The 18331-nt window shown below is 45.5% G+C and overlaps 1 protein-coding gene and 1 pseudogene across 3 annotated transcripts in view; one reads left to right on the top strand and one right to left on the bottom strand.

Annotated features, from left to right (window-relative positions):
- The window catches only part of Prkce (protein kinase C, epsilon), a 499694-nt gene that overhangs the window by 73975 nt on the left and 407388 nt on the right, over positions 1-18331 (bottom strand). For all 3 annotated transcript variants that reach the window (XM_013517553.1, XM_013517554.1, XM_005390971.2), the window contains one exon: positions 15394-15548. In XM_013517553.1, the coding sequence (XP_013373007.1) occupies positions 15394-15548 (155 nt within the window). The remainder of the gene's footprint in view (positions 1-15393; positions 15549-18331) is intronic.
- Positions 16683-17581, top strand: LOC102007372 (annotated as a pseudogene).

Here is an 18331-nt window from a genome sequence, read left to right as displayed (position 1 = left end):
TAGCTCTATTTATTTTCTTTAGAAGCCACTTTGAAGATACCAAAGTACAGTACAACAACCATTGATAATCTTCTACCACTTTTGTCTGTAACTCACTATTATTTGTCTATTTATTTTCCTGAGAAACTATCTTGTAGATAACAATATGTAAAACGACAACCATTGATAATTTCCTACTACTTTGTGTGTAATTCGGTAAGCCCCCCTATTACTATGTTATCCTTTTTTAACTCTTTAAAATAATAATAAAAAAATAGTCTGAGGAGACATGACATGTAAATGTGATGTAATACGATATTCTGCAAGGAATCCCAGATTTAAAAAATTATGTAAAAACTTGGGAAATTTAAATAAAGTACAGACTTAGTAATAATAACCAGCTTTGGTCCATTACCTGTGACAAATATAGCATGCTAACATAGGATGTTAATAAAGGAAGGTGGGTATAGGGTGTACAAGAAATCTCTGTATTATCTTTGCAAGTTGTACATAAATCTAAAATTGTTAGAAAATAAAGTTTATTTAAGTAAAGAATGATATATCTTAAAATCAAAAGTGTCTTAAATTTACTGAGCTATGACATTTATCACCACTCTACAGATGTGGAAATGAAGCCCAGAGCTGCTGGGTAATGCAGTGTGGGACAGTCAGTGTCCCCAGATGCTTTTTCTTGTCTTCCAAGGGAGAATCTGGTTATTGACCAGCAGAAAGTGTACTTCAACTGGGCATGGTGATGCATGCCTGTAATCCCAGCACTTGGGAGGCTGAGGCAGGAGGATCACTGTGAGTTTGACGCCAGCTTGGGCAACAAAGTGAGCTCAAGGTCAGCCTGACTGCATAGTGAGACCCTGTCACAAAAAAGACAAACAAAACAAAACAAAAAAACAAAGAAAGTGTATTCCGGCGGGGACAGGTAAATATCTAAGGGTGGTACTGGGGGGAAGGAGAGACCTTCTGTAGCATTTGCTAATCTCCACAGTGTAAATGTCTCCACGGTGGCTGATTTTAAGCTATCAATACAATGTGATTGAACATGGAGCTGGGCAAAGGTCGTCATGATTTGTTTTCCACTGAGGGAGGTAGTTGGTTCCTAAGAGCAGATTGCAAAATTTTCAGGAATTTTGTCAGCTGCCTGTTGAGTGTGGGCAGCTTAAAAGTGACCCTAGAGGGAATATTTATACCACAAAAATCAGCAAATGCTACAACTCAGGTCTGTTTGGTTTGTGTTTTGAGAGGGTACTTATCGGCACACATCATCAAAACATGAGCATTGACTCAGGGATCTGTCTTTGTCATGAAAAGAATGAGTGACCTGGAGTAAACTGCTCTGCCTTTCAGTTTGTTCATCTATAAAAGATGTAATTAGAGGAGCCTCCCAAATTTTCTTCCACCTCTAAAATTCTGTTGTACAGTAGGCCCATCTATCTTTCCAAGTTCTTATAGACTTACAATCCAAGATCAAGTGACTGCATTTTCACTGCTTTGACAGTCATTCCCTATCCCAAAAGTTGGGGGTCCCAGGTCTCCCCTCAGACCTCACTATCCACCAGCCTTCCTATGTGCTTTGATATCCAGACACATAGAAATTCTTTAGAGCCCTGGGCCTACTGGAGTCCTCTCCTGCCTCTCGGAAGGTTTTGCACATCTTGTCCCCATTCTTCAGCATGATCTCATGTCCTCTACGCTGGCCACCTCCCACCTGCCCCACTGGGCCTCTCTGGGAGAGGTTACCTCTCCCCCTCCTTGACTTCCTCCAGACCAGCTATGGTATCTATCCTTGCTATGCTTCCCCATTGTAACTCTTATCGGTTTTTATTGTTATTGCTTGTTTTATCATCTGCTATCCACACCCAACTTTAAGTGTCAAAAGGCAGAGATGGTTTCTTTTCCTTAACATGGCATCTTGAAGTCTACACCTAACATACCAACCGCTGTTAACCACACAAATGTACATGTGCTGAAACCCACTGTTCACCAGACAACAGAGATGTTTTCTTGGCTGCTCCTCAACAGCCAAGAAATCCTCTTCAGACAAATGTTTTTCCCAAGAGCAGATGTGCAACAAGGGAGCAAATTTCTCCCCTGCTTACAAAAGGGTATTGCCACAGAACTGTGGGATTCTCAACCCCGAAAGAGCCAGAACTTCCCAAGCAAGCATCCGTGACTTTCTGCCAGGAGGCCTTGCCCCACAGTTGCTCGCAGGCCCTCAAGAGAGTTCTGCTCACCACAGGGATAAATACCTATCTTGAAACACTGAAAAAGTCCTTGTTTGATAAGAGGAAGGACTATGGATACATTTGAAAGGGAGGACCCACTGCTGGTGGATCTGATACCGAGAGAGCTGAGCGTGGGGCCACCTGCCAAGGAAGTCTTGCATTCCAAGGAATCACAGGCCTCATGGGCCCTGATCCTGAGGGGAATCAGGCACTCTTGCTGCTTGGATTCCATTACCCTCTGGAACCTTCCTAGGTAACTTTGAGATAGCACTTTTAGATTCTGCTCGAGGCATTCACAGATCAAACAATGTTAGTGCTACAGAGTTAGATCATCCAATTTTGCCACCATATTGTATGGGTAGGGAAACTAAGGCCCACAGAGAAGTAACTTGCCTAAAGCTACCCAGAAGCGACAGTTTTCTTAGAGTTATGGCCCAATTCTTATCCTGATATTCTTTCCATAGCAGTAATTTATTGACAGTCTGACAAATAAAAAGATGTGTGGTATGGGGCAGCTTGGGGCTTCCACTAGGAAACGTGTTCTGTGGCCAAACACAGACATTTAGAAAATTTCCCCACCTCCTGGGCCAATGGGTAAAACTAACAATTTATTATCATCTGTTGAAAACTTGCAAGAGCATCCAAATAATAAATTAATTGCATTATAGTATGAGATGTGCTAAAACATGACATAGCAAAAAAAAAAAAAAAAAAATGACATAGCAGATGCCATGGTAATAGAAGGACAAACTAAGTCTGTTGCAAAGGGCCAGGGAAAATGTGCCAAAGCTACATTTCCAAGGCTGAAAAGGAGCTAGCAAAACAAAAGAAGCATGAGATTCAAAGAAAAGGTGCATTGCTCTGAAGCAAAAGTTCAGAGTGGTGGAGACTTAATGCTCAGGACAGAGGCAATAAGGGTAACCTGTACATAGGTGTCAGGGCTCTGGCAAAGAGCACACCTTTCAGGCCTAAGAAGAGACTCAAAGAGGAGGCTGGTGGGAGAAACTCGTGGGAAGACTGAAGCAGAAAGAGATCTGTGCGCAAATCCTAGAAATGAGACTAGTGACAGCCAGGGAGCTTGTGGGTGGCACTGCCTAAGAAGCAGGAGTCTGGACATCATCTGGAGATAACATGGAGTCTTCATGAGCTTCTGAGCAATACAGTGTCTCCAGCCCTTGATTTATGAGAATTAGCCAGGAATGATGGGAGAAGAGAACCAAGAGGAGAGGAGGTAGCCATGATCACCAGCACTGGTTCTACAGCCTATTACCATGTGACCAAAGAGAGAAGTCCCTTCTGTCTCCACCCACTGCCATCGCTCCCAGCTCCCCTCCAGGCCCCACCTCAGACCAAGTCACCTTGAAACAAACCCAGCCAAATGGGAGGGCCCGTGGAGCCTGGCCTCAGACGTTCACACAGGACTCTGCTTACCAGCGCAAAGCTGCCGATTGTTTGCTGAAACAATTCCCATTTTTAGTAGCTCAATCATTAGCCAAAGGCATTGAAGAAACAAAATCTTATGACTCAAGCTTGGAGAATTCAGTCCCTACTGTTGCATGCATCACAGTAATACTCGTTCCAAGATTTCTACTTTGTATAGAACATTGTGAAGTCATACCATAAAATTTATATATAGATATAAAATTCCCCTTCACAGGACAGGTCCCGATGAAGTATTTTCATCACTTTACTGGCTGGCAGGATATATCCTCAGTGACATTTTTGAATTGCACAGAGTGAACACTAAGCACTCAGCCGCTAACGTTTAGAGAGGGCCTACTTTGTTCCCGACATAAGTGCTTCACATGTATTAACTCATTTGATTCTCCCAATATCTCTCTGGGAAAGGTAATATCTCTCTGGGAAAGGCAATATCTCCATTTCACAGATAGAGAAGCTGAGGTTTAGAGAAATTCCTTGCCAGAGATCGTATAACTAATGAGAAGTAGGGAATTTGAGCCCAGGGCTTCCAGTGTCATGTCCTTAACCTCAGTTCTATGTTGTGTATCAGGAGAGGCAAAATTTAGGAGGTCAGCGAGTCCCTGATCATTTTTTTTCTCTGAACACACATTACTAGCCGAGACACTCAAACAGATTTCATCAGGAATTTCCCTCTAGTTCCAAACTTCCTGTTTGCTATGAACTTCTAATGTCAACGGGAGTCAGAATTCTACTTCGAATCTGGTCAGCAATAAAGCAGCTTCCTCAGAAGAATGTAAACTTGGCTTTCATCCCACCTGGCTCTGTCTCTGCTCTTGCCTTCTCCCGTCCCCTCTGTCCTGTCTCAAGGACTTTGCCCCACACCGTGATCAGCAGGTAACACTGCCTGAAATCAGTTTGGGGCAGGAAGGACTGTACCTCACATAAATCAGAACCCACAAAAAGTGGCTCCTTCCCCAAACCCAGGGTTGCTGGTTAGCATTCCTGTATCAGGGGCATAACCCCTTACTTATACAGCACAGAGAGGGACAGGATGACTCTCAGGACCAGAATGATCCTTTGCCCAAGCAAGTCCTAAGGAACCTGGTGGTGGGCATGGGTGGGAGCTCATGAAGGTGGCTGGAAGCAGGGGGAACCTGACAGGGAGGATGAGGCACTAACGGCAGACTCCAGCCTTCGCCCGACCAGATTCTGTGTGTTTGTCCCAGTTCACTGGTTATTGTCATGCGCTCTCAGTGGGCCCTCCTATCCACGGCTCCACATCTATGGGTTTGACCAACCTCAAATAGAAAAAAATAGTTTTAAAAGACTGCATCTGAACTGAGGTGTACGTACAGATAATCATCCTTAAACAATGCAACAACAGTTTACACAGAACTTAAATTGTTTCAGGCCCTGTAAGTAATTTAGAGATGATTTAAAGTATACAAGAGAATGTGAATAAGTTGCATGCAAATATGTCTCATTTTCTATGAGAGACTTCAGCGTCGATGGGTTGGAGCATCCTGTAGTGGCCCTGGAACCAACCCCTATGGAATCTGAGGGGTGATGTACTTAACATATCCGACCCCGAAGCTCCAAACTGCCAGCAGTATGGGGTATCACCCAAGAAAGCCTCCTTCCTCTGGAACAGTGCCTGGTCCTGAGATTGAGGCCCTGCCCTAGATGGTCTTTACACTGCACCTAGGACAGGGACTCCACACCTACTACCCTGCTCCTCTAAACAGAGCCTGACAGCAATACCGTCACTGCAGTGGCCTGCAGTCCCCCAAAACAACCCTCATGGGCATTTTTATGTCCATGAGCTGACTTGACTTACACAACTCACACCCATCCACAGTGCTTAGTATCTTATTTTACTTAACATTTGTATAATTAGTGCCATTTTATAGATTAGGAAACTGGTTCAGAGAGATGAGGTCATTTGCCCAGGGTTACCCAGCAAGTACATTTGAACCCAGGTCTTCTATATTACTTTGTTAGATCCATAGGCAGGGAGGATTAAACAACAGAAATTTATTTTCTCACTGTTACAGAGCCAGTTGGTTTGTTTGAGGCCTCTCTCCTTGGCTTGCCATCTTGTTCCAGTGTCTTGACATGGCCTTGCCTCTGTGACTTTCTGTGTCCTCATCTCCTCTTACAAGGACACCAGTCATCTTAGATTAGAGCCCATCCTAATGGTCTCATTTGACCTTCATTATGTGTTTAAGGACTCTAGTCCAGGTAGAGCCATATTCTGAGGTACTGGGAGCTACAGCTTCAAATGATCAATTTGGGTGAAGGAACCATAACTCGGCCCTTAGCACCCTCTTACTCCAAAATCTGGTGCTCTCCATCCATCCAACCAATACAGATGGAGCCCCCTAGGTGCTGACGGTTACGCTCAACACTTCTGCTCATGTTTTTGCATACAATTTTCAGAACAGTCCAAGGAGGTCTCCACTACAATTCCCATGGCACAGTGGAGAAACTAGATTTCAGGCAGTTTGATCATTCTGCCTGGGAAGATACAACACAGATGAAGCAATTCAGTATTCAATTCCAGTTCTCTGACTCCAAACTCTGTGCTGTCTCCCACATACAATGTTGCTTCCCATGCAAAACGGGCCAGCAGCAATAGGGACACGGTGACCTGGCAGTGCCAGTAAAGGCAGTGGGATGTGGTAAGGTCTCCTTCTTTGGGAAGATCATAAATCCTGTGTATAATAACAGCAGCTCCCTTATAGGGTTGGTGTAGATGCTGCTGCAGTTATTATCATCATCATCATTATTATTACTGACTTCTGGATAAAGAGGGTATGTTGAATATGCACTATTTTTGTCTCCTTAAAATTATACACAAAGATGGGGAGAACAAGAGGAGAAATAACAGCAACGTGATTTTCAAAGCTGGAAAGGAAATGGATATGTAGTAGCTGACTGAATAGACTCGAAAAAGCTGAATCCTGAACCGCCAAGGGGGACAATCAAGAGAAATTGCTTTAAACTGCAGAATCTCATCCCCCTCTTCTAAAGCTCAGGTATAAGTAGTCAGTTACTCTGGAGATGAAAGTGACATGGACAGAAATCAGAGTTTTGGTTAAAATAAATTACAAACCAAGATTCCCTTGTTCCCTCTGCACTGCTCCTTTACTATCCCTTGGAGTTTACTCTCAGAAGACGAGAACTGGGATCTTCAGACCTGGGTGTGTGGCTGGGCACTTACTTACTGAAAGCTGGAGAATCACACAGATCCTTGTACTCTGGAAGCTGGCCCTCTGGCCCTCTCCCTTCACTTGGCTCCTTTACTGCTGGCTGCTAGGACTTTTCACTTAGGAGGACTCTGATGATTCTAGGGTAATCAAAGCCCTTCAGGGGAGAAAGTCTAAAAATGTTGATAGTGTAGACTGACAAGTGGCGGTCAACTTGTAACACCCAGATGAACTGAACCAGCGTGGTGTGGGAGGTGTGTGGGAGGTGTGAGGGAGGCCCACCTGAGGACTGCTGCCAACAAAATAAGAACTGGAGAGGAAGAAGTTTAGAAGCTGTTGTGAGCTGTTGGTTCCCTTGGAGGAGCTTGTTATGCTGGCTTTCCTGATGAACTTGGCTATTCTCAGCGCTGAAGGAGCTTGGGACCTTACTGCTGCTGAGAATGGCTACGGCTCACTTTGGGGGAGCTCTGGTCCTCACTTTGAGCATCGCTTCCTCGCTCCAGAGGGGAAGATGGTGCACTGCTCAGTCTCCTGGAGAAGCTTGTCATGTTGGCTTTCCTGATGGGAACTCAGCTGTCCTCACCATCAGAGGAGCTTGGGACCTCACTGCTGCTGCTGATGGCTGTGGTACTTTTTGAGGGAGGTCTAGTTCTTACTTTGAGGTTGCTTCCTGGCTCCAGTGCAGATCCCTCTGCCTGCTAGCACAGATCCTTCATCCCGCTGGCACAGGCTTTCTAGCTTCTACCACTGACCTTTGGGCCTTCCCAGCACAGATCCATGAAACAGGCCTGGCTGAGGCATTGTCATGGGCTCTTGGCCTCCAGCTGGACTCATGGGGGGCATTGTTATGGGCTCTAGGCCTTCAGCTGGATTCATGCAGAGGACATTGCTGTGGGATCCAGGCCCTCAGCTGGATTCTTTGGTCTTTAGTGTATTGATAGATTTCCTGCACTCTTTTTGTATATGACTCTCTGGGTGACTATTATAAAGTAATCTTATAAAATATATGTTCTGTATTAAATTTTTCCCCTTGAAAACCCGTGACTACAACAGATAGTATTTTCTCAAGTAAGTAGCCAGCCTGTGTAGACTAGAAAGAGAAAACAGAAGAGAAGGAATTATTAAAGAAATAAATACAGCATATTCTAGTACTGAAGGGCTTAATTTTCCAAACTGAAAAAGACCTATTCAAGGATTTGTGCAATGGATACAAACAGACCTACATTGCAGCATCAGGTGATTTTAGAATAACATAGGCAGAAAGCTTTAACACATTTCTGGCAAAAAAAGAAATGGATTCATACAAAAGATCAAGAATCAAAATGACTTTGGGCTTCTTAATAGCAACATGAAGTTAGGAGACAATGGGGCAGTACCTTTAAATTTTGAGCAAAAGTAGTTTTCAATCTAGAATTTTATACTCAGCCTGGAGGGGTAAGGAATGTGCCAAATTGTTCACTACATTTGACAGTCAAACAAAAATGATTTTAGATATAAAGGGACAGTTTAGATAATTCACTTCTCATACTGTTTCTCAGAAAACTACTGTAGAAGCTTCACCACATCAAAGCAGTCTACAAGGAGCAACTGAAAAATATGATATATGTCCAAATTTTAAAAAAATGTATTATGGTAGATGACACATTGCCATAAATTCCCCTTGAAATATTCTTCCTCACTTTGAACACAACAGTTCTTGCCAATTTCTGAAGCAGTTCTGGAAGTTCTCTTTCTGGAGTATCTCTAGGTGCACTGTCATGGCGGCTGTGATGTCCGGAACTGATTCACAGTGTTTACCTTTCATCATCATTTTCACTTGGGGAAGAGACAGAAGTCACATATGGTGCCAGATCTGGCAAATAAGGTAGATGAGGCACACTAATGTTTCTGCAGCCTGCCTGTCTGTGGGATGGCCCTCGGCAGCAGCGTGCACCATATTTTGATCACATCTTGTAAAGAAACTCACAAAACCAGTCTTATAGAAGTGCTTTAGAAAGTCACAAGAACAACGGGATAAATGTGTTTAAAGCAAGTATATTTTGAGGGGGCGTAGTGGCACTGCATCTTCTATTGTAATAATTTCTTAAATTTAAACTTGCACCATATACTTCTATCACACCTCATATTAAGGCAGATAAGACCTGAGATGCAGGAAACAAGAGCTTCAACACAGGAAGGCAAGAAAAGGGTGCTCACAGGAACAGTGATGGGGACCCCGGGCGTGAGCTGTTCAGGTGCAGCAGTTGAGAAGCACGCAGGAAAAATGCCTCTAAGAACATAAAACTGATAGAATGGTGATTGCATCTAGCAATCTCAGGGGTGCTGTGGACAGTCTGTAGAAAGTGTGGTTGAATTAATAGTAAGTACACAGAAAACAAAGGGATAATTATTAACTCCAAGGAAAACAAACCCCGAACATGTGTACCAAAGTAAAAGGAATTATAACACATCACATGATAATTCTAAAGAGTATTTCAGTCATAATAATGTATACAGTACATATTTACTTATCCAAAATTACGGCAAATTATATTGAGAATGCAGAGTTGAGAAGGGTTTGTGCATATAATGGGGGGTTGGGGTGGGTGGCAGGTGGGAAAGAGAACTAAATCCTCATCTTCCAGAGTGAAAAATTGCTAGATAATGCTGAAATACAAACAAGTCACAGTAAGCTAATGTTACTTAGAAATACAGAGCTCTATCCTGAAAGCTGAGGGTTCAAAGTGGATGTTTCTTTGGAAAAAAAATGGAAGGAGGGTAGAAAACTGTTCTTTACTTCTATAACAACCTTAATGAACTGTATGATTCTTTATCTATATTCATATCTTTGATTAAACTAACAGTTAATGCTTTATACTATTTCACTATGTAAACTTTGGCAAGTTACTGCTGAATTTTGGTTTCTAAGTTCCGCATCTATAAAAATAAGGATTTGAATTACAGTCTCTGAGGCCCTTGGCTTAACATTCACTTGTGATTCCTGCCTTAGCACCTGATATCTTCCCATCAGCGGCTAAGCCCTTAGATCCTTAGGAGCTACACACACAGATCCCATTTCCTTTCTTCCTTCCTCTTTTCCCTTCCTTTCCTTTCCCCTTCCCTTCCCTTTTCCCTTCTTTCCACAGTACTAAGAATTGAACCCAGGGCTTTCACACTGAGCTACATCCCCAGTCCTTTTTTTATTTTTTATTTTGAGGCTGAGTTTTGCTAAGTTGCCATGCTAGGCTTGAACTTGTGATTTTTCTGCCTCAGCATCCCAGAGTGCTGGGATTATAGGCATGTGCCACCGTGTCTGGCTAAAATACAATTTTCTAAAGGGTGAGGGGAAGCTGACAGCTGAGAACAGTGCTCTGTGGAGAAAATGGTGCCCAAGTATTCTCCATGACCAGGTCCTAGAAGATTGGGAGGGCAAAAGTGACCCACTCCCTACCTGCTTTGGATTAGATTTAAATAAACTGATAATATGTTGAATGGAGATGGGGCTTTAAGTATTAGACATTCTAATTTTTTACTTTTTTTTTTTTTTTTTTGTAGTCGGGATTGAACCACGGCCTTTGCATTGAACTACATCCCCAGCCCTTTTTCTATTTTTTTGTTTTGGATCTTGCTGAATCACTAAGTTGCCTAGGCTGGGCTCTAACTTGTGTTCTTCCTGCCTCAGCCTCTGGGCTTAAAGAGACCTTCCAGTTATTGATGCAGGTTTACCTGAGACCTGCTGGTCAGGACATCTCCAGCTGTGCCAAGGGCAGATGCTTCCAGTCACACGCTTCCCCAACTAGCAGGCTACGTGCATGTCCTACCTCAGCACGCATTTTCCAGGGAGGCCTGTGGTGGGGTGGCAGCAAGTACAACAGACACCCAGGGGCACTGACTTGGGCTGATGGCTCATTTAGAATGGGGAGCCCCGGGGAAGTCAATGAGCAGAAGGGGTTCATAATTTACAACTTTCTCCTCTGGTGCCTGAAATGACAAATGTTAATCATTCACAGTACTGTACATAAATGAAATGGCCGTCCTCTCCCACTTGCTTGTCCTCTCCCATCTGCTCTGTCACACTCTGACTTCCAGCAGCCAATCTCTGCTCCCTCCCAAGGGAGACAAGGCAGGTGTTATGTGAGCTTCGCAAATGGAGATCAGTCACAAAGAGGTTCCCCAACTTGCTCAAGACCTCTCCAAGGGATCCTCTGGAAAATGTTAATAGTTTACTTTGGACAGCTCTGTGGTTGGTGATGGGAAAGCTGACTTCATACCTTCCTGAGTGCTTAACTTTTTATTTATCTTACGATGATTACTTTTATCACTGAAAAATGTTCAGTTTTATCAGGAAAAAGGAAAAAGAGCAAGAAGGAATTCAGTACTGTGATGTGGTTCCAGAATCCCTTCGGAAGCCTAAACAGATCACCAGTGTTATTTTGCGGTATCCTAGTGAAAACCAATTCACGGCATGATATGATTAGCTAACATTTCTGAGGATTTACTGTGTAGCAGGCACAACTCCAGATCACTTAAAGAGTAATTAATTCACTCAATCTCTACAACTCCAGGAGCGAGGTATCACTCTACAGATGAGACATAAAGCACGAAGACACTCGGCCAGAACTGAGACTTATGGCTGTGCAGTTTCGCCTGGCTTCTGGATTGCACAAGAGTAAGAAGGTACTCACCTGTCCGCCAAGCCTTCTCTAGGTCCTCCCCTCTCCCTCTGAGGCAGATCACAATCTCTCTCTTGTCTCATGCCACAGGGACAGAGGAGTGGGCTCTGGAAGTCAGCAGCTATTGACTGCACGCATGTGGGCACCAAGCCCAATGCAGAGAAGTTTCTGGAATCAGCTCTGGACAGAAGGCCCACCCTCCAAAATCTCCAGCTTTCCACCTTCTCCAGCAGGGAGGGTGGAAACTTTCAATCTCAACTTCAGCATGAAGTTTCATTCTCCGAAACCTGGTCTGGTTGATTCCCCAAATAAAGCCCTTTTATCGTACAAGTATCACATAAAACACGGTCTCTGCCTGGCTTCACGACAGCCAGAAGCAAACAGGCAAAGAGCCACAGCCTCTCCGTCAGCCTCAGACCGACTACCTGACAAAGCCCATCTGCGGGCAGTGTGGGCAAAGGCAACACGAGACGCACAGATCTATGGTCCTCGTGAGGGTGGAATGTAAGAGATAAGAGGAGTCAGGTACTCTTCAGAGGCAAGCGGAAAGGGTGTGTGCTGGGTGACAGGAATGCTTTCAGCGGAGACTTTCGAGGGCACACCTCTGAGGTTGCAGCCCAGGGGGCTCTGGTGCAGCCCATGGCTCTGGTGCAGCCCATGGCTCTGGTGCAGCACGGATACGAACAAACATGTGCTGGACACCAAGTACAAGCAGGACGCCGTCCTTGGCTGCCAAGTAAACACTGCCATGCATGGCTTTCCATCCCAGAGTCGGGGTCATAAGTAAAAGCACAAGGTCAGCAAAGGAAACCTGCTAAATGCTTGGTACCGACAGATGCTATACCTTCAGGGAGGCAGGACAGGCTGGCCGGTCAGGAAAACCTGCACATAGCTGTGTCACGTGACACTGTCCTAAAGGCAGAATGGAACTTTTCCATAGCTGCAGTCCCCATATTGCCCAGGAACACTAAAATACACAGATTCCTGAAACCCACACCAGACCTACTGATTCAAAAGCTCTAGGCATGCTACCTTGGAATCTTCCTTCTGCTGTTATTACGATGATGAAACATACAAAAAAGGAGATGAAGAACTGAACCTCTGGGACCCTATCATTCAGATTCAGCAATCATCAGTTCAGGGCCATCTTCTGCATCCCTATTCCTTCTCTGCCTCCAGTGTTACGGAATTCGCACCTTTTTTTAAACCAGGGACTCTGAGGCAGTGGATGTTCACCCTGGATGCGAACTTGGAACCGCTGATCAAGAAAAGTGAATCCCAGGGTCAGTGGGGAAAGGCCCAGAGAAATTAGAAGGCTTGGCACAGAATGCAGGCCTGTGGAGGACTGCAAGGGCAGGAGGCATGGGTAGGGGGATGCTGATAAGGGTCAAAAGTTGTTTATACTTCCTACATCTGTCATGTGCCAGGTATGGCCTTGGGCCCATGATTCCAAGTGAGGCTGTATCCCTGTTAGTACAGCATGGGGACTGTACTCACTCTCACAGGGATGGTGTGGGGACAACATCTCAAGGAGCAGGAGTTCTTCTGATGAGGGGAGAACGACGAGGTCCCGCCTTGTAGTATGGATGACCTCACATAGCTGACTCTTGGATTCCTACCTAACTTTTCCTTTTTTCTTGCAAATTTTCATTGATGCATATTTGCAGTATGTAATGATCACACTCATTAGCGGGTTGCACATGACACATTTTCATTCATTTTGTGTCTCCTTTCCTTCCCCTTTCTCCCAAGCTAGCTTATGAATTACTTGGGGGTGGGGTGAGGATTAGGGCTTTAAACTAATGGAACTCAACATTTATACTTGTTATTTACTGTGGGCAAGACCAGGGCACATAATATAAGAATGAAAGAGGATTAAGAGTTGAAAAGAAAAAAAGCAATGGCCCTTCAGAGGGTCTGCAAAGCAAGGTAGAGTCCTCAAAGGCTCAACCTGAACTCAAGGTGGCCAAGGCCAGTGCAGCAATGACAACCTCGAAGCGAAATTCATCACCAGTCAAAGCAGAGACTCAGTTTGCTAATGGGGCCGAGTGAGGAGCAAGGCTGGAGGCCTCTGGTTGGACAGAGGAGGCACAGGGGAGGCGGGAGCGCTAGAGACCAGTAGGTGAGTGGGAGGAAAGCTAGAAGGCTTTGCGGGATGGAGGAGAGAGAGGTGTGTTGGTCTACCAGAGGCACAGCCTAAGGCAACCACCAGTGGACCATGCCTGGTATAATCTAACTCCTCCTCCTTGAGTAGGTGGGACCCAAGATTTACGCTTAACCAACGGAATGAATTTGACAAGAGTGATACTGCACTGCTGTGATTATGTTACATTATATGGCAAAGGTGCAGGGATTTTGCGAATATAATTAAAGCTCTGAATCACTTGAATTAATCAAAAGGAACATGATCTTGGGTGGGCCTGGTTAGACTCCTTTAACACATTGATGACGGGGCAGTATTTGGTATGTCTTGCTGCTGGGCAGCTCTAAGCCACTGGTGGTACATGCAGGACTGTCCCATTGGGTTTAGACCCTCAGGGTAGTGTTAAAGGAGGGTCATCCCTTCCCCAGTGTTAGAGATTTGAAGCAGGGGAGGCTTTCTCTCCTTCTGGCTTTCACCAAACCATAGGCACATGAACTCTAAAGCTGTGAGGAAAATAATTCAGCCATCCATGTACGAACCTATAAAAGGAGTCCAGTTCAGACGAGAACCCAGCCTGGGCTGGTACCTCAGTCACAGCCTGGTGACCCCGAGCACAGGCTGTGGGCAGATGTGCCTGCACACCTGACCCATGGGAACCAGGAGAATAAACAGGCATTGTTTAATGCCGCTAAGCTTATGGTGATGGCTGATGTGGCAGTAAGAACGAATACATTGCCTCTCAAAGTAGAGGGCCATGAGAGCAGGCTGAGGAGCATGGGCTCCTTCCTCTGAGCTGCAGGAAAGGCTTTCCCTCATTCCCTAGGAAGCTCAGAGATTGCAGAGAGCAGGGAAGTCTGGGGTGGGGTTGACCAGAGTCTCCAAACAGCATTCAGTCAGGCCAGGCCACGGCCCCCAGTAACAGATCAGTAAAGTTGAGGTGGATGACTAAATTCTGGGTTAAACCAAGGCAGCTACTCTCCCGGCCAATTAAAGGAACAAAACAACGGAGGGGGCAAAGACCAAGTAAAGGCATTGATAGTCGTTGAAAAAACCTTAAGGAACTTTCACGTCCTTGTTACTAATTATAAATATTTACTCCTCCCAGAATTCCTGACCTTACAGAAGAGTCTGTGTAAATACTTATGCTCGCTTACTGGAAAATTAGTGTGTGAGTGAGTGTGTGTGTGTGTGTGTGTGTGTGTGTGTGTTCTTTGGGAAGGGACTGGACGATCTGCAAAATGTCACTTCCTGTCGAATAACGTCTAGTTGCCATTCCCCACCCCAGATCATAAACCCCGAGACCCTGAGTGGCTCCTCCTTCCCTGATTCTATCGGCGGGAGACAACTAAGCCAAACAAACTCAGGAAGTGGCAGGAGATCGGGAAGGGGAGGCAGTTCATGGCACAGAAGGAAAAAGTCAAGCGAATGCCCTGATGTTCAAGGAAGAGGGTGGGGGAGAGACAAACGAAGGTCACTCCAAGGTCGTCCAGCACCGAGCCTTTAAATGTCATGCTGGAGCTTTAAATCAAAACTGGCACAAACAGTTGGTCAAATCTCCTGAGGCCATTCAAATATTAACATTCACAGTGATAAACAGCTCCCCCAAAAGTTCTCTGTTAAGCAAAATGGAACAAACAACTAATCTAAAGCCAGTTGCTGGGAGACCAGTTGGGCAGGAGCCAAAGTCAGTGCGCGTATCTGGAGAAGTCTTTATTCCTGGGTTTCAGGAAAGAGAGGAGAGAAGAGGATACCTGTAGATTACTCCGTGCTGGTGGAGGAACATGAGCGCTGACGTGACCTCTGCAGCATAGAACCGGGAACGAGGTTCATCGAATTTTCGGGAGCGCTGAATCTGGAACATGAGGTCTCCACCATTGACATATTCCATGACGAAAAAGAGGCGATCCTGAAAGGGGAGAAGAAAATACCACTAGGTCATTTCATTGCAGCTGCCTACACAAGCCAGCACGATGTGGGCCCGAGGTAAGCCAACGAGCCCCAAGGGGAAGAAAGCTCAGAGGTGGGTGAATGCTGGTAGCACACAACCCAAAAAGACAAAGGAGTGAGGCACACAAATTAGGGTATTATGTTGAAATACATTTGTCTTACTTTCGTGGATATCAGCTCGACCTAGAGGAAGAAGCCTGACACTAACAGAGAAGGGAACCAGGTCTTCAGCTTGTTTATGACTTGAGCGGTAGCACTGGACAAGTCTTTAGGTGTTAGGCACCTTTGCATGTGTGGTACCTTGTTTCATGGTCTTCCAAAAGAGTCCTGACTCATGGCATGGGTGAACACTCACAGAGCTCAAAAAGACTCTGCAGACATGATTAAATCAGGAGTCTTGAGAAGCGGGATTATGCTGGATCTCCAGGCTGAAACCCAGTCAAAGAACACAGGAAGCTACCAGAAGCCAAAGAAGCAAGGAGCAGAGCCTCTGGAAGGAGACTGGACTGGGGCCTGACATCTTAACTTTGGCCCAGCAATACCAGTCTCAGACTCTGGCCTGTAGAATTGTGAATCGATTCTACTGTTTGAAAGGCACTAAGTTTGGGGTAATTTGTTAAGGCAGCTCTAGGAAACTTGAAATAATGTCATGTGAAATAACTTCTAATACTTTTTGCAGGAATAGTGCCATGCAGGGATGAGTGGGGGATGACCATTCCCTCTTTTGGCTTTGGAGATTGTTCCTTCCAGGATTTCTATGACTCATTCCTCAAGGCATCCCTCAGAATGGCCAAGCCACAGCCAGACCTCACAGAGGGTGGCACCTCCTTACCTGTAATCTATGCTGACATGGGCAGAGGATGGATCAAAATCCACCTTTAGTTTCTTTTTTTTTTTTTTTCTTTTTTGGTTTTTCTCCAGTACTGGGAACTGAACTCACGACCTTGCGCTTGCCAGGCAGGCACTTTTGCCGCTGAGTTTTTTCCCTAAGAGCCTAGCATGTGGGAGGCCGTGCTAGGCAGCAGGCAGAGGATCAGCCCTCAGTGCTCCAGCGGGGCTTACAACCCCTGGCTGAAGGTAGGGAATGGGCAGAATGATAGAAATAAAGCAACCCAGGAGGAACGTACACTAGAGACAGTGAGTGCTGAAAGGATGCAGAGAAAGAACCACACCCTGACGTGGGGGCCATGGAGTGTTCTAGGTGGAAACAGGGTGAGTATCTTAGGGACCAATAAAGTGAGCAGATCAGTTGGGAAGGAAGGTTAAGGGACCAGAGGGGCAGAGACTATTCTTAATATACAGACAGAGTCTAAGCGAAGTTTCCCAAAGGAGATAGTTTATCATCTAGACCGTAAAAGTGAGCCCCGATGCTGCTTTACTTAGGAAGCATACCTCCTTCATTATGTTCACCTTTGTAACGGTAAGCCCACAGTTAAGAATTGTTAGTAACCCCTTTGCAGCCACTGCGAGGCCTGCACTGGCCAAAATGGAGTTCAATCCCTTTGTGACTTCGGACGGAAACACGAACCATAAAAGGCATTTTAATGCACCCCTACATTCACAGGAGGATTATGGCTTCCCCTCCTTCCAAAGACCTGAAGCTGAAATACAGTGTTCCATCTATGCCCACCCAAGAGTATGATGAGGGTCAGGTTGTGCGAGGACACCATAAAGGTCAGCAGGCTGGCAAAGGAGTCCAGCTTAGAGGAAGAAATACGTCATCCACACTGAAGGGGTGTAGAGGGGAAAGGCGAACGGCACAACTGTCCGTGTAGACATCCACCTCAGCAGGGTGTTCATCACCAGGCTAGGACTAGACAAAGACTTAAAAAGATCCTGGAATGAGAAGCCAAGTGTGGCCAAGAGGGAAAGCAAAAGGGCAAATATGAGGAAGAAACAACTGTGATGATGCGGGGACGAAGTAAAGTCATATACACCTTAATTAGAAGCTGTGAAAATGACAAAAAGAAACAAACCTGTTACCAGTCCTAACCACCCTTGCCCCCTCCGCATCTTGGAATTACTCAGGCTTCCCTGGTGCTCACAGAGTGCCTAAGGTCCAACTTCCCTTCTGGTGTGTCTTGCGCCTCCCCTTCAAGGCCTGCCTGGTTTCTCCCCCCCGAGCATAGTTTTGTACTGGGGAGTACACGGCTGCCTTGCTGACTGCTCATCTGCTCATCCCTTTTTCATCATATCCTCAGTTCAGAAACCAACACAGCTCTGACCCAAATCAGCACCTCTAAGATGGGGCCTGAGCCCCTGCGGTTGGCAAAGCTCTCTGGGTGGTTCCAGCATGCAGCCAGGGTTGAGACCACAGCCTCTCATCCGGTACTGTTCATCTATGTGAAACAAGTACTGTAAGTTATTCCTTTTTTCTCTTTTCAAGGTTTCTCTCAGGAACAAGCGTTCTCGAACTTGCGTATAACAATTACGTGGAGACTCATTAGAAACCAGATTCCTGGACCCCTCACCCAGAGTCTCTGAATCAGACTCGGGGGAGAGCCTGAGAATGTACTTTCCCAGCAAGTTTGCAGGGGATGTTGATGTAGCTGGTCCATGGGCCACGCTTTGAGATCCTCTGCCCTTGAGCACTTGGGCAAGCCCTTCACATGGCAAGGGGAGCGGCTCTGTTCAATAACAGTGCCCCAGGGGCTGGGGATTTAGCTCAGCGGCAAAAGCGCCTGCCTGGCAAGCGCAAGGTCGTGAGTTCGGTTCCCGGTACCGGAGAAAAACCAAAAAAAA

Source organism: Chinchilla lanigera, unplaced genomic scaffold (assembly GCF_000276665.1).
Source record: "Chinchilla lanigera isolate Chin_1 unplaced genomic scaffold, ChiLan1.0 scaffold00040, whole genome shotgun sequence".
Lineage (NCBI taxonomy): Eukaryota > Metazoa > Chordata > Mammalia > Rodentia > Chinchillidae > Chinchilla > Chinchilla lanigera.
The sequence above is the reverse complement of the archived record's forward strand: the minus strand, read 5'-3'. Positions and strand labels throughout refer to the sequence as shown.